The sequence below is a fragment of the Archocentrus centrarchus genome, chromosome 11, assembly GCF_007364275.1.
Source record: "Archocentrus centrarchus isolate MPI-CPG fArcCen1 chromosome 11, fArcCen1, whole genome shotgun sequence".
Classification (NCBI taxonomy): Eukaryota; Metazoa; Chordata; class Actinopteri; order Cichliformes; family Cichlidae; genus Archocentrus; species Archocentrus centrarchus.
Genome location: NC_044356.1, coordinates 10,374,131 through 10,389,601, shown reverse-complemented (window position 1 = coordinate 10,389,601; position 15,471 = coordinate 10,374,131). Strand labels below are relative to the sequence as shown.

Sequence of the window (15,471 nt, the reverse complement as noted above, 5' to 3'; positions counted from 1 at the left end):
GGTTGTGGCGAGCTTTGAAAACAAAACTGCCGAGTCCCAACTGGAAAACAAAGGCATTAATATTAAAATATACATAATTTTTTAAAAATATTTATACCTTATTTGTGCCTTTGTTTGTGTAATCTAATACAAGATGGATTACTTTGTCTCCTATAACTTTATGGATTACAAAATAAAAATCAACAAGCATATATAAAAAAATCTTGCCACCAGTAAATAACAAGCAGTTATAACGGTTTAATCAAATACAGATTTTTCTAATTTTTCTTTAACAATAAAACAAAAGCAGAGGCAGCTCTGGCTCCCGACATAAAAATTCAGTGGTGAAATGCTGCCACCTACTGGTCACTATGCACAGATACAACTTTTAAAAAAAATTTAAAAATCCCATAACCTCTACTACGCTACAGCATATTTAAAGTAAAATTAAAACATGTTATCTGCTGTCTTTAAAAATACACATCCCCAATTAACCCAAAATTTCCCAAATAACCACATCACACAGTTATGAAGACAGTACACAATGTACATGAATTATGTATTTTTACTCACCATGTAACTACAAGCTGATTTATAGAAATGTGTGTTCAGTTCAACAATGACAAACCAGACAAATAATATCAGAGGGAAGTGTACTTAAAAAAAAAAAAACAAAGAATAAAGAGAAGGTCATATCTGAGAAACACTAAAATCTGACCAAATTCCCCTGCAACAAAAAGCAGCAGAAACTATCTGAAATTAAATTTAAAAGTAAAAAGATAAATTAGGAGTATGTGCTTAAAGTGAAATGAACAGATCAATACCCACATTGATGCATGTGATGGCTTTCACTAACTAAATGAATTCCAAGGAATGTGGAACATCTTGAGAAAACAATGTCCAGTACTAACCTGACACTCTCTCTTTTGTTCGAGTATAACTTGTTTTTCTTTTAAAATAAAAATTAAAAAAAAGAAACATCATGCCATGCTGCGGCGGAAGGATGGAAGCTTTCACTGAAGAAAAGAAAAAAAAAAAGTATAGTACAATCAGCAGCAGATCGTTTGATCACTCTGATGTCCCACACAATGTTGTGAGGCGATTCTGTTGGGAAGAGTAAAAAGGAATAATGAGAGTCAAAGCAAATATTTCACATCAAAATGTGACTAAAAGCTGCAGCGAAACAGTGATGAAACTGTGAGAAATGCCCTGCAGAAGTGAATTTACCTGCAGAAGCCGAATGCTCCTGATGGCGGTTTCATCCAGCAGTGAAAGGTCCACTGAGTCCATCTGACTGGCCAGCAGCTGAATGCTCTGGATCAAGATGTTACAGGACAGTTGTTTAATTCAGAGTTGTGTTGTGTTTTAATAACTCAAAAACTCTGGAGTCATCAAATTAAACTGAGCAGGCATCAGTATGCTGAGGTCGACATATATAACAAAGTTTTTCCTGTGTCACCTTCCTGAGAATAGACACATCTAAATTTCTTAAATATGGTCTCCTCTGTTGCTTTGTTAAAATCCTTCTTCAACAAATTATTGATCAATAGGATCCAAAGCTCTGAGCCTAGTTAAACGTGTACTCACCTCTCCATTCCCAACAGGAACATTGATGATGATATCCTCATTTCCTGCTGCAATGGGAGAGCCGTTGACTGAAATGCTATAGACCCTCTCTTTGTGGCGTGGAACTCTCACCGCAGGGGTCTTGGGAAGTCTGGGGGGGGGGGGGGGAGTAATATGAAGTCTTCCATGTAGGGAATGTCAACATTGCAGAGTAAATAGCACAGGCTGCTGGATTACAGCGAGTCTCCAGTGCCCACACAATTTATAACACTCAGAGACACTGGATCCTGCTGCAGCTCTATGAGAGCAGAGATGCTGCTTTAAAGAGAAGCCTGAGCTTTAATACAGCAGTTTGAGCACTTATTTGTCTGCTTGCCCATGTTTGCACAGAATCACTGTCTACAGATCCCATATCTGTTGCTGTCTACATAGACAGACATTCACATTTAACTATAACATTTGCATTCAGCAACCATCCTGTTCTATAGGAATATATATTCTATAGGAATAGATCACTGTGCGCAGTGTTATCAAATCTCATTGTACATCCTGTATAATGACAATAAAGGCATTCTATTCTATGCACAAATTTCAGCAACGAAGATCGTAAACCTTGATATTTCCTCTCCTGTGCCCATTTTGAATGTTTTTTTAAACTGTTTCTGAATGAGTTTTTATTAATTAAATTTCTTAATAGAACAGTCTTTGCCACTGCCAGTAACGCCATCTTTAAAGCGACATGGTGTCATTTTAAGGCTTACCTTGAGTCAAAGCGGGGTGTGATGAGAGGAGTGGGCCCCATCAAAGAAGAATCCAGTATGCTCCTGGCAGGAGTAATCAGGGGGTTCCTGCTCGATCTGAATCCAAACAAAGGCAATGCGTTAGCATCACTTTTTTTGGCTACTAAATTTGATAAAGTGGCAAAAATAAACACAGAAAGTGAAAAAGCTTACCGTCTGATGGTGGTGCTCTGCTTTCTGACCGGCAGCGCCTTTGCTCTCTTTGATGTAGTCGGGGGCTTTCTTGTAGCTCTCCCCTAAATCACGAACAAGCATTTAAAACACCACAAAAAGGAGCCAAACAGAGGACACGGCACTGAAACTATCCACCCCCATGACCACAGTCGTATTTAGTTTCTCATGTATGACTCAATGAAAATCAGCCATTACCTTCCTTGTTGTGCTCGGGATGTTTTCATTCTCAGACCTGGATTTAACTCCACCCTTCTTTTTTGACGCTGTGGATTGGACAAAACAAATGGCATCCGCTATAATGTTTCACTGAAAGGGTTTTCTGCTTTAAGGGGATACATATAAACTAGTTTTAACTTACTTTTCTCAACTGTTTTCAGAAGAACTGCATCATCCCCAGGCACAACACTTTCAACGATAGCAGCTTCCTCTTGTCTCTAAATCCAAATACGACTGAATGTTTATGCAGAAAAGAGCATCGCTGCACAAGCCAGAAATTTGTGAATAAAGTGTGATCTGAGAGAGCTAATCAGCTGACCTTTGCATTGTCCACTTCTGGTGTCTTTGGTTTCTCAGCCTCTGTAGAGAGAGATGTAAATGCTCTTTAATTACATTTAAAAACCAAACCAATATACACTATACACAGAGCAGCAGCGCAGATAACATTTTTTTAAAATAATGATCTACATATTATCTATCAGGAGTCGTGAAATTCATTCAAGACTTAAATGCACTTAAGTGCAGTTAGCTTCTCTGAGATGAGCACAGAATGCCGTAGAAGTCTCTCCGGCCCGAGTGCATTACTTCTTTATAGATGTGGGATTTGTTAGTCATTAAACTAATGTGAGAGGGTTTATGTTGACTTACTGCAATGCTCCAACCAAGACATTTGCCTGACAGCCTTGGGGAGCTTAATTAGTGCCATGTTGTAGCTGTTGTCAACATCTTTCAACAGCTGGTTTTGCTTCTCTTTCAGCTGTTCAACTCTGGTCATCACTGCAGAAACACAGGTGTTCAGTTCAGTTCAGTTTATACAGCACCAATTCGTAAAAACAGTTGTCTCAATGTGCTTTTTAATTTAAGGTACAATATTAGAGAGAGGGCCCCCAGTGATCAGATCGTCCCCTATGAGCAAGCACTTGGTGGCAGAGGGGAGGAAGAACTCTTAACAGGAACTGGCTCAGGGAGGGGGCGGCCATCTACCGCAACTCATTGAGGGAATGAGGGGAAAACCGAGAAAAAAAAGTGGGAGCAGAGAGAGACCAAAAACAAAAAACTGTGGAAGAGAGAAGACAAAAAGACATACATCTGTGGTATGTAAACTCAATGGGAGAAAAATGACAGGTGAAGAGAAGAAATACTTAGTGCATCATAGGAAGTCCCCCAGCAGCCTAAACCTATAGCAGCATGAGTAAAGGATGGTTTAGGGTCACCTTATCCTGAAGTTTGAGGGCTAATCTTAAAGGTAGAGAGGGTGTCTCTACCCTAAATCCAAGCTGGGAGCTGGTTCACCAGAAGAACCCTAAGAACTGTAGGCTCTGTCTCCCATTGTACTACTGGAAACTCTAGGAACCACAACTGAGTGTTAAGGGATTTTGATACTGCAGTGATATAATTTATATCAGGTTAGAAAAACTGACCCAATTATGACAAATTCACAGCTGTGAAGTACACCTAAAGTCATTATGCATGCACATTTATAAGATTAGATTAGATTGAACTTTATTGTCATTGTACACAAGTATACAACGAAAATTGCCGTTTCACAACACCCATCCAAGAGACAGGTGTCTGCGGTCATGCAGCCGTTGTACAGCGCTACCATTATAATAATCCAAATATACTGCCTGATAGTTTCGCCTATTGCAGATATCAAAGCTGGCATATGTTTACAATAAGTAACAAGTAAATGTAAGTAGTTAAGTTTCAGAAACAAGAATGCCACTGCAGTTTGTCAGCCAAAATGCACTGACAAGTCTGTTTGCATATTTCATTGTCTGTCTGTTCATATAAATCTCGTCTTTTACTCTTCAAAATATCAGCTATCAGACTTTGTAAGAAAGTTATCTAAAAATGTTTTTATTTAGACAAACCTATTTATATAACGTGTTTAACACTTAAAGCAAAGGACAGCACACAAGAGAAGTGAAGTAGAGTGTACCGGCAGGATGAAGTGGGTGAAGACGAGTCTCAGGAGTGATTTGTGACAGAAGGATAGCAGGGAGAGTAAAAGGGGAGGTTTACAAGATGGTAGATACCTCCTCTGATGTATGGTATGGCGATGCCGCCATTAGCAAAAAGACAGGAGGCAAAGCGTGAGATGACAGAGCTGATTTTTGTTTGGGAGTGACCAGGATGGACAAGATTAGAAATTAGTACAGTAGGAGTTTAGTTTGGTGGCTAAGTAGAGCTGGGTGTCATCAGCGAAGCAATGAAAGTAAATGTTGAATTTGCAATAAAAATATATTTAGTGATGACGAAAATAATAATAATGAGGTGAAAGGGGAGGGGTGAGATCTGACTTTATCTGGATGAAATGAGTGCAGCCTGTGAGATACAAGCAAAATCAGTCAGGGGGGTATGGTGACGAATATAGAAAATAGTCTATCGAGGAGGATGTTGTGGGATATAGAATCAAAGGTTTGTGCTTGTGAGAGGTGAGGTGAAGATTATTGTAGTTATTTAGAGTATAACCAGGTTTTGATCAAAATTGGGGTGACAGCTGTGAATCTGCATTCACATTGACAGAAATAATAATAATCACCCTCGCTGTCGAAATCATCCAAAAAAGCTTCCAGTTTTGACGTCTTGGGGTTATTTTTCCGTTGTTTGGTGGTCCTTTTCCTGGGAGCCATGTCTACACTGAATGCAAAATAAGTATATTTACACAGGATAGATAATATGGAATATTAACATTATGACCGTGCGTTATTAAAAAATAAAGCAAAACTAGCGTCAGTATTTAAAAACGCTGCCTACATGAGGCTAACTGTTAGCTAACATTAGCTGGGTAGCATTAGCAGAGTAACACAACTTGTCTGATCCGCCAACTCCAGTCACACACACACCAACATTTGTTGTATCCTTATAAATAACTGTCTTAGCATGAATATAATTACTTTATTTAAGGTATATATTGTTACCTAACGATGCTGTCTTTTCTTCCTCGCTACTCGCCCTCCTTCCTTCACAAAGCCGTTTTCAAATCTTCGCGCGGGGAGGGGCCAACACACCGGCTCAGCCACATATGACGCCCAATTGCTCTGCGTCACAACAAAATTGTTTTCAGCCTATCGCAGCGCCCAACGTCAGTGTTTACATCAGGGAAACGGAAATGGTTCAGGACAACATGGTAGAAATGTGATGGTCCGTAGATATGGGGAGAATCATTCAATTTTTTTTTTCCACAAAGCAGTCTTTATAGAAAAATTAACAGAGAAAACTGACTTCATGTATTTCAAACCTTTTTTCCTTTGGGGAGAGCTAGGCACTAAAATCGACACTTGAAATGGGCACGCTTGCGGTAGCTACGCTTCATCAGGCTCTGAGGAAAAGCTTCACGACTCTTGAAAGCAACCAGAAAGTATGGAAGAGTGTTTTAGACGAGTGCAGCCCCCTGATGGTGTCTCTCGGGAATTTGGCAGAGCAGTCGAGAGCTCTGTCCAACGCGCAGATCTCCAACACAGCGCTCAGAAGTTTTCCTGACCTGGAGGAAAGGCTGCGCTTTAAGCTCTTACAAGCAACAGATACAGTGCTGGGAAAACTTAACGAGAAGATGTGGGTGAATACTGCAGTGGTTCTCACATCTGGCTTTTCAAAATGAAAAGCTATATTTATGTGCTTTCTTTCTTTCTTGTTTTCTTTAAGCATCGAACGCTTTTGACTGTGTTAATCGTGGTAGATTATTAAGTTACAAGAACGTGCGGTCCCCTCATATTTGATAAAGGATCCTGCATTATTGGCATTCACATCAAACTATGCAAGTTTGATGGGACAGGAGTGCATCTACAGTCTTTTTAGTAACCACTGGGGTTTGACAAGGTGGGATAGTGTCACCTGTTCATCTGTCGAAAACATTAAGTAATAGATGTATGATGGGAGAGCCTTATTAATTTCAGTTGTTTTCTTTGTGTAGTGCCAGCTTGCAGCAAAAAACATAAACACCACAGGCTGTTGGTTTTAAATTGCTAATACTACCCAGTCATATGGAAAGCGCTACGGCCAATATGCGACCCACTTGCCACTGGGACACAAACTTCAATACAGGAGCGGTAAATTTAGGTCAGAGTAATAAGTAATATCACAAACTACCTCAAATTACCAGTTTTAATTCACTTTTTTATATAAATGAATACATTTATATAAATATGTAACTATGCAGACTTGTGAGTAATATCAAACTGAATTTCTGGCCCACACTCTAGAAAAAAAAAAGTCCTCTATGTCAAGTTTTTTGCAACAGTTTGATGAGAAATTATTCATCTCACCTTCTTTTCTCTTTTTTCCTCTTCTTTCAGGTCTTCCCTGCAGTCTGTGAGAGATGCTATCAGTAACCAGGTTGCTGCGGTCCTTCAGCTGTATGAGCAGAACATGCACAGTATGGATCTGCTTACAGTAACTGAGCGGTCACCCACTACTCCGTCAGTCGCTGACATGCTCGAGTGGCTTCAAGATGCTGAGCGTCACTATCGACAACAGTATCCTTTTTTTCCTATTCAGGCCTGGCTGTTTATGTTTGTGTTATATTCCAGTCCTTTTTTCCCCCTTAACTGTTGTGTTCAGATTCCTGAGGAGGAAGACTCTGTTTCAGACACTGAGAGCAGATGACCTCTCTCTTCTGGAATCTGCTCCCCAAAGATGGAAATCTTTGGAGTCTCCCAGTGCAGAGGACCACATCACAGGTAAAATGTGTAGGAGACAACGACGTCACGGCATTCAGCTCAAATCTGTAATTAATGCTGAATGATCTCTCAACATCAAAACAAGCTGAAGCTGTTTATAAATGCGTTACAATTCACAACAAGCCATACTCACAGATTATTGATTTTATTTGCTATAACTATCTAATGTCATGTGAAGATTTGGCACAGATTATAGCAAAAACATTATGTCATGACTTTAAACTGAGCCTTTTTCCTGTTACAATCCAGTGTGTCTTCAACTATTCATTTATCACAAAGGGACCTACCTTCATGGCCAGTATCCATAACATTTTTAAAATTCATCTCTAGTAGCCAAACCATTTGACATAATTTCATATCATTTCAGCTTTAATAATTCAGTACAGATAGGCCAGAAACCAGTGCTCTGATGAATCTAGAAGTGACTGTAATATTATAATATTATATTAAACTAATTAACTTGCTGTCTTTTTTTCAGATACACTTTGCAAAGTGTCCTTCTTTGTTGAGTCACAGTGATGATGGTTAAGGGTTCACCTAATGATGAATCTAACTGCATTTCTCTGAAGACGATGAGAAGGAGATCCGGAAGAAAAACTGAAAGTCAACTGACCGACTGTACACTGATGTGCAGGAATGTTACTTGGATGACGATGATGATGGTGGTAGTGCAGTGGTCAGTTTGCGAGTTCTTCCTGTGCCTGCAAGGGTTCCATTGGCTTCCTGCCATAGTACAAAAACATGTATGTAATGATAATTAATGCATCCAAATGGACTGTGTGGATGTGAGGGTGTGAATAGTTGCCTGTCTCTCTCTGATGGACTGGCAACCCTACGATAGGATGAGCAGTTAAAAAAAATGGATGGATGGACTTAAATTGCTCCTGGATCTGTTTGAAGGGGAACCAGAGTGGCCTGGTTCCTGGAAATAAACATTTACCAATAAAGGTTCAGTTAAAAAGTATTGAATTGTCTTTAATTCAGTTTGGATGAGTTTAAATGTTGTATTTTTGTACTTATAAGAATTTACAGCACATATTGACGCTGTTTTCATACCTTCTACATATTTACTGCAAAATATGCAATTGCATCATTAAGGTCTGGACTCTTATTGATACTACAGTTCAGAAGCAGCCAGCAGAAGATCCCCAAATCATAGTTATAGTTTAAATACAGTGATGAATGGTTTGGCCTAGTGTAGCTAGTACACATAAGGAGACTGCACAGATGAACAACTTAAGGTGAAATAGTTTGGCCTGAATTATTCTTTTGCATCGGGTCTTTGCAGGGCCTACGCACATAACCGGAAATCCCCTCTGAACCCTGTGTAGTAACCTGCAAAAACCCGATGCAGAAGCGCAATTCAAGACTCACAGGGATGTGTTTCAGGCTTCAGTGCTCTGCTTCTCACGAACTCTGAATGAGGTGATGTCATACTGTGCTGTTAATAATTTGGAGCATTAACTAACTGATGTATTTTGATGTACATTTCTGTTGCAAATTTAGTCTTATATTAAAATGGTTTCAAAAACATAATTAGTAACCCATGCAATGCTAGTTTGAGGTTTGGGTTTTATTTTAGCCACATAATAAACAGATGTTTGATTTTCCAAGCAGGTGAAAATTCCAAATAAAGGGGGAGATGTTCATCCTAGATGGGTCACCAATGACCTTGTGCAAGTCTGAAATGTAACTTGCTGCATGCATCATACTGCACATTAAGAGGAGTATTACCACATACCAAAAGGTTACTACCCATAAAAAAACTTTTTAATATTTGAATGGTTATTTGGGAGAAAAATGTATGTTACTAATGTTTGTTGTCTGTGGACAAAGTGACCCAAAACAGAACTAAAATCCAGCACATACAAAGAGGAAAGACTATTCCAAAGTAGTTTAAGCATGCTTTGCCAGATGTGTTTTATTTCACAATTTTTCTGACAAAGAAATCACTGCAATGTTCAAAACACAAGCCATCATAAAAGCCATCATTCAGTCACACTGTTTTGTAAAGTGAAGACTAACGGCTTTCTTCAGGAACTGCTATGAATCAGAAATCTCAACATACTGAAGACAAACATGACAAAGAGATATACAAAATATTGGTTTAACATATTCATAAATATATATTTAAATTTATAGTTTAAAATGCATAAACCAAAAACCAAAGTTTCAAAGTTGTACCACTTGCAATAGCATCATCTCTTCCCTCCCTACACATACTCCTTCAGTGGTAAATTATTAGAAGTGATGGGCTTTGGGGGATCTGCTGCTGTAGGGGGTGAATTTGCAAAGCTCCGGCCTATGTAGCCCCTGCGGTACTTGCCGTTCCTCTCCATGAGCGAGCAGGTGCTGCTCAACACACTTCCGCTGATCATAAGAATAACCGCAGCTGCCCAGCCCAGATAAATGGCCTGGCCCAGCTCTCTTTTGTGCATCATAGGGACGTTGGGGTTGTAGAAATCCTGGACGACTGTGTTGGCAGTCCAGGAAACTGGAATTAATATGCACAGTCCTGTCAGAATGAAGAGAACTCCACCTGAGAGCGCTATGCCCGCCTTGGCCTGGCGATCATCCCCAGCACAAGTGGTGCACTTCATGCCACAGCAGGACACAGTGCAGGAGAGCCAACCCATGAAGATGGCCAGACACATAAGGGCACGGGCTGCCTGGATGTCAGGAGGCAAGGCCAGCATGGAGTCGTAAGTCTTACACTGCATGTGACCCGTGGTCTGGTAGATACAGGTCATCCAGATGCCTTCCCACTTGATCTCTGAGGTTAGGATGTTGGTACCAATGAAGGCTGAGACCTTCCACTGAGGCAAAGCCGTGACAGCGATTGCCATAATCCAGCCAGTCACCGCACAGGTGAAGCTGATCAGCTGCATCCCAGTGTTCACCATAATGACAAAGTTGGATTTGAAGTTTCTTCTGGATGTTTATAAGATTCTCTGTGTTTAGCTTCTTCCACAAGATCTCACTGTCTTTTCCTTATTTTCAGTTTTCCAATTCTGTGGGGGCTTTTTGGTATTCTTCAGTTTTCCTCTTGTGCTTGGCCAAGCTTCTTATGGTCTTCACCCTAATGTCACTTTGTCAAAGTCATGTTCTTCTCTTTTCTTTTCCTTCTCAACATCTGCTCACAGTTTCCACTTCCACGTGTGTCAGTGCGCAGCGTTATCCAGAAATAATCGCTTGCTTTTGCTCAACAGAAATCCAGCTTTTCAGGGGATCAGAGGCTCACACACTTTCTCCTCCTTTTCAAGTTTGAGTCGATGCATTATTGAGTAGCCAATACCCGTGCAGCCACCTGTGGCAGCCCGCGGATGTGGGATCAATCGGGCTTTACACTGCGAGGCCTGTGGAAGAGATGGATCTCTGCCAGGAATTTTTCTTTTCTTTTCTGTGGAAGTGGTTCTTTTCCCTCTGACTCAGGTTCAAATCCAGGAGGCTGACTGCTGAGCTGCTGTTTGTGTCAGTGTCAGTCTTGGTTTTGGTGTAGCCTTACCTAGATGAACCAGACTGATGTAACCTGATACCTGGATCCAAGGCTACTGATGCAGCTATGAGTATATTCTTTCACAGGAGGCTGAATATAGTGATTCTCGATTTCACAGAATAAAACAGTGTAGCTTTTTACCTTATGGTCGTCAAGTCAGTGTTTACTCCTTATGAGATGCTTCCAGGGAGTGGACAAAATATGTACCACGATCTGCTCAAAGAGGGTATTCAAGGCTCTTTTTTTCCCCCAAAGAATCAAAAATCCACATCAGATTTACATGTGACAGGTTTTTGTAATTGCTGTACTCTAAAAGCACAGGTTTCCAGTAGAAAATAGCCTGCAGGATTTATCTTCAGACACTGCTGCTGTTGCCAGCTGAAGTGTCTCTTTGTTGACAATAAATGGCGCTGGGGTCCAAGCCTTGATGAGGCCACTTCAGCTGCTACACGGCTTAACCGTCCCCCCAGCTGCTTCCTTTGGTAGCGGTGCAGCCCAAATGGGTCAGTCCAGTTCCAGCGAGGGTATAAATAAGAAATTAGATCTGCAAAGTCAGACTTCTGGGTAAGTGGAGCATCAGATCCCTCCCTCTTATCTTCATCCCCTCTACTCTCCAACCTGTGGAAAGCACCACTGAACACCAGAAAGAAAGGGTGGGAGGGAGAGGGCAAAAGGGGGTGAGACAACAAAAGGAGAGAGGCATGGACAAACTCGGGATGGAGCGGCATCTGTAGGTGGATCAGCTAACACAAAGACAACCTGGGAGGGGGGGCTCTACAATGGGGATTACACACTCCTGTATTACCACATAATGTTTGAATTTTAAAGGAGATAACACAAATAAATTGCGTGCACTTGCCTCTTTTTGTTTGCAGTGAAAGGGAGAAGCAGTTGTATTGACTGTGGATAAAATGCTGAAAAAAATGAAAAGATCACAATACAATCACAAGCGGATTTTCGGCTCAACTGTTTTATGTTGTTTCAGATCATTTCAGATAATAGTACTGAAAAATTAACATGCTGAAATACCAACTTCACATTAGGTGAATTATTAATTTTATGGCACATAAACAGCTGGGAGGTGGGGGTAACAGAAGGATCTGACAGCAGCTCTTTGTGTTCATATCGACATATTTTCCACCCAAGGAAAAAAACCTCGTTCCCTTAGCATTCAGCTTCAGTGTGGTGTTGTGCTGATGAATTAAATATCAGGGCATCAGGATCTTCGGTTCAGGTTTCCTTTCTTCTCTAGCCTCCGCTCGCCGTGGTAACAGTGGCCATGACAACCAGCCAGGACACAGGAAATGGCAGAGGGGACACGATACACAAAGGGGAGCAGAGGAAGGTGACACATACCACTCGTGGCTAGTCAGAGTGAACAGATAGACAGGTGTAAGAGTGTGTGTGTGTGTACTTTCCCAGTACAAGGATTCAGTGACATTACACTAAACTTAAAGCTTAAATACACAATGGCAAGACAAATACTTTAGATCTTAAATTTGTCTCACCTGCTTTTTCAGCAGAGCCGGTTCCTTCTCAGTAACTGTTGTTTTGTCAGTGTACACTAATGCTCTCAAAAATTTTGAATATCATGGACAAGTTGATTTTTTTTTTACAATTCACTTCGATAAGGCAAACTTTGATACATTTTATATTCATTGCATGTAAAGTGAAATACTTCAAGCCTTGCTAAGGTGTTACTGATAGCAGGATTCAGCTCATCTGTATTTTTCTCATCTTCCTCTTGACAATAACCCACAGACTGCATGGGGTTCAGGTCAGCCGAGCTGGCCGGCCAGTCAAGGGCAGTAATAATTTGTTGAGTTTGGAAGTAGACGATGTTGTGGGCAGGTGAGAAGTACTGCTGGAAAGACTGTCCGCAGGTGGAAACATTGAGTGCTTTAAAATCTTCTGATAACTGCATTGACTTTGGATTTGCTAAAACACAGTGGACCAACCACCACCACCAGCAGATGACACACTGCCTCAAAGCATCACAAACAGTAGAAAACACTACTTTTCCTCCAGACCCTCAGACCTGATTTCCAAATGAAATGTGAAAACTTATTTTCATCAGAAAAGAGGGCTTTAAGACCACAGAACAGTCCAGTTCTTTTCACTTTAGCCCAAGACACTTCTGAGCTCATCTCTGGGTCAGTAGTTTGACAGTTGTGGCCCCTTTCATTAAGATATCTACACGTGGCTGCTCTTGATGCACTGACATTAGGCTCAGTCCACTCCTTGTGAAGCTCTCTTCCTGACTGTCCTCTCAAAGCTGCAGTCATCCCTATTGTTTGTGCACCGCCCACCCCACCAACTTGATTTATGCACTTCCATACAGAACTGTGAATAGCCGCCCTTTTCATTGTGACCTGTGGCTTACCCTCTTATTAGAGAGTACCAATGATAGCCATCTGGAAAACTGTCAAGTCAGCAGTCTTCTCTATGATTGTGGCTGCACGTGTTGAATCAGACCGAGACACAGTACTGACGGTATGAATAGCAATTTTTCTCAAATTGGATTTCATGATCCATGAGCTATAAACACAGTTATCAAAACAAGAAAGTTTACATTTTTGGATCGTTTAAACCATTTAAACGATATTAACTTTCTTTTTTTTTTTTTTAAAGATGCACCATTTACCTAAATTACAGAAAATATCCTGCTTTATATTATACAGGATTAAACCACAGGAAATGATCGGTTTTTCACTATACAAACAAAACAAAATCTTTTAAGTACACTTATCAATAAATTATTTTATAAGAATCTAAAATATCCTTCAGTATATATTTTTCTCTAACAATGAAAACCCTATTAAAGAAAATATCCTGGTCATGCTGATATATGCATACACCGCAATAACAATAGTTTTCCTTTATCACATTCTTGATCATTTACTGTAGGCATACTAAATATTTTTAAAGGTTTTAGATTCATTTAAGTCAATTTTGAACTCCACAGATTGTAAATATTTTCTCATTTTGCCCATTACTTACTCCATTAAATCATTTCTTTGGCTCTATTCAGCTGGCTTGCATTTCAAGTCACTCTTCACACTCGACCAGATCTCTGCCCGTCTTGCTGGGCCTACAAATTTTTTTTAACTTTGTAAAGAAATCAAGAGTCACATCTAAGATAAGACCTAGTCTGAATTCTAAAATTATTGCAATATTCACTCAATTTTACTGAAGCTTGAAGTGTATTAAAATGTACTCTGCAAACATTCTTATCAAATCTGTAAGCTACACAGGACAGCACATAACTGCTGTTACAGCCTTCAGCTGTTCTTAGAATGCAACCACAGACAGGAACTGTTTACATGATTAATTTTTTACCCATTGCCGTCAGCCTGTAATCCAATTTACTTTGGTAAAGAATGCCATCTAGTGACAATGAGTGTGCATAGAGCCTTTGGTGTCAAGTACAGACACCAGAGGTACCAGTGAGGGCATAAATTCACCTTTTAACTAGTGTTACAAGCCAAATATCAATGAGCGCACACAGTTATGTTATAGGCATGAAATACCCATTTATTACTTTGCACATTAACACAAGAATTCCCTGCAGGCGAAAAAAAAAAAAAAAACAAAAAAAAAAAAAAAACAAAAAAACAAAAAAACAAAAAAAAAAAAAATACATTTTAACATGTTACATAATAGCAATAACACCAAGTAAATGGCCTTCTGAGGGCAGGGACAGAATATGCCCTGCCCTGGACAACTTAAAATATCCCGTTCAATCACTGAATCTGAACATTCCGATTCTGGGAATCGGAATGTTCAAGTTCTATGATTCTATTGCTATTAGACAATCACACAGTTTCAGAGACCAGTAGCAGGAAAAATAAAACAGCAGAGCTATAAACAAACCTAAGGAGAAAAAAAAAGAAAAAACAAAGGAAAACAAAAAGTACATAATACACAATGTCAAATTACAAATCTGTCAAGATATAATATATCAAAGTGAGAGGAATTTAAAAATAATTCATGCTCTTTCCATTGGGGCACAGAAAGAATTATGGATCTTTTTTTAAAAAGGTTAAAAAGAGGTAATCCTGCTCCGTCAATGCCTTGGGGACCTCTACACAAAAGAGGAAGTAGATCTGTGAAGGGTCAGCAGAGTTGCCACAGAAACAGGAGAGAGCCCACCAACGGGTGCGGCAATAGGTACAAACCAGGAGCGGGGGAGGAGAAATGGATGCTCTCTATAGTAACCCGGCCCAGAGGAAAGGGGTTCGGTCTTTAACGGGTCCACGTTTGAAGAAAGTACCTCGTTTGAATTGGAACCCGACACAAAGCGCAGAAGCCCTCACCTCCAAAAACAGCTTGTACCTCTCAAATTACTGACATTTGTGTAGGAATCTTTAAAACACATCTTAGAGATAGAGACAGACAAATATTGCTAGCCTAAAACAGTCCCACTAAATTGATAAACATTTACCCCGCCCCAAAAAAGAAGTTTATATTTTTTTTCTCTCATAATAAATATGACTCCAAAAAGGTTTTTTTTGTTTAAAATCCCCTCCTTTTTTTGTTTTTGGTTTTTTTTGGGGTT

General features: G+C 39.9%; 3 protein-coding genes across 3 annotated transcripts; 1 reads left to right on the top strand and 2 right to left on the bottom strand.

Annotated features, from left to right (window-relative positions):
* Positions 1–217: 217 nt before the first annotated feature.
* cdca8 (cell division cycle associated 8) lies at positions 218–5,766 on the bottom strand. The gene is made up of 11 exons (XM_030741504.1): positions 5,660–5,766; positions 5,281–5,378; positions 3,384–3,512; positions 3,055–3,095; positions 2,878–2,953; positions 2,715–2,782; positions 2,499–2,581; positions 2,307–2,402; positions 1,567–1,696; positions 1,207–1,293; positions 218–1,083 (listed from the first exon to the last, which is right to left on the bottom strand). Exons 2-11 carry the CDS (start codon positions 5,369–5,371, stop codon positions 1,048–1,050), a joined length of 837 nt encoding a protein of 278 aa, XP_030597364.1. The 5' UTR covers positions 5,372–5,378; positions 5,660–5,766; the 3' UTR covers positions 218–1,047.
* An 85-nt stretch (positions 5,767–5,851) lies between these two features.
* On the top strand, positions 5,852–8,339 carry airim (AFG2 interacting ribosome maturation factor). Its single transcript, XM_030741455.1, has 4 exons — positions 5,852–6,293; positions 7,034–7,213; positions 7,299–7,417; positions 7,896–8,339. The coding sequence occupies exons 1-4, from the start codon at positions 6,025–6,027 to the stop codon at positions 7,934–7,936; spliced, it is 609 nt and encodes a 202-aa protein (XP_030597315.1). The 5' UTR covers positions 5,852–6,024; the 3' UTR covers positions 7,937–8,339.
* Positions 8,340–9,606: 1,267 nt separating this feature from the next.
* On the bottom strand, positions 9,607–10,320 carry cldn35 (claudin 35). Its single transcript, XM_030741358.1, has one exon. It carries the CDS (start codon positions 10,318–10,320, stop codon positions 9,631–9,633), a length of 690 nt encoding a protein of 229 aa, XP_030597218.1. The 3' UTR covers positions 9,607–9,630.
* Between the last annotated feature and the right edge of the window lie 5,151 nt (positions 10,321–15,471).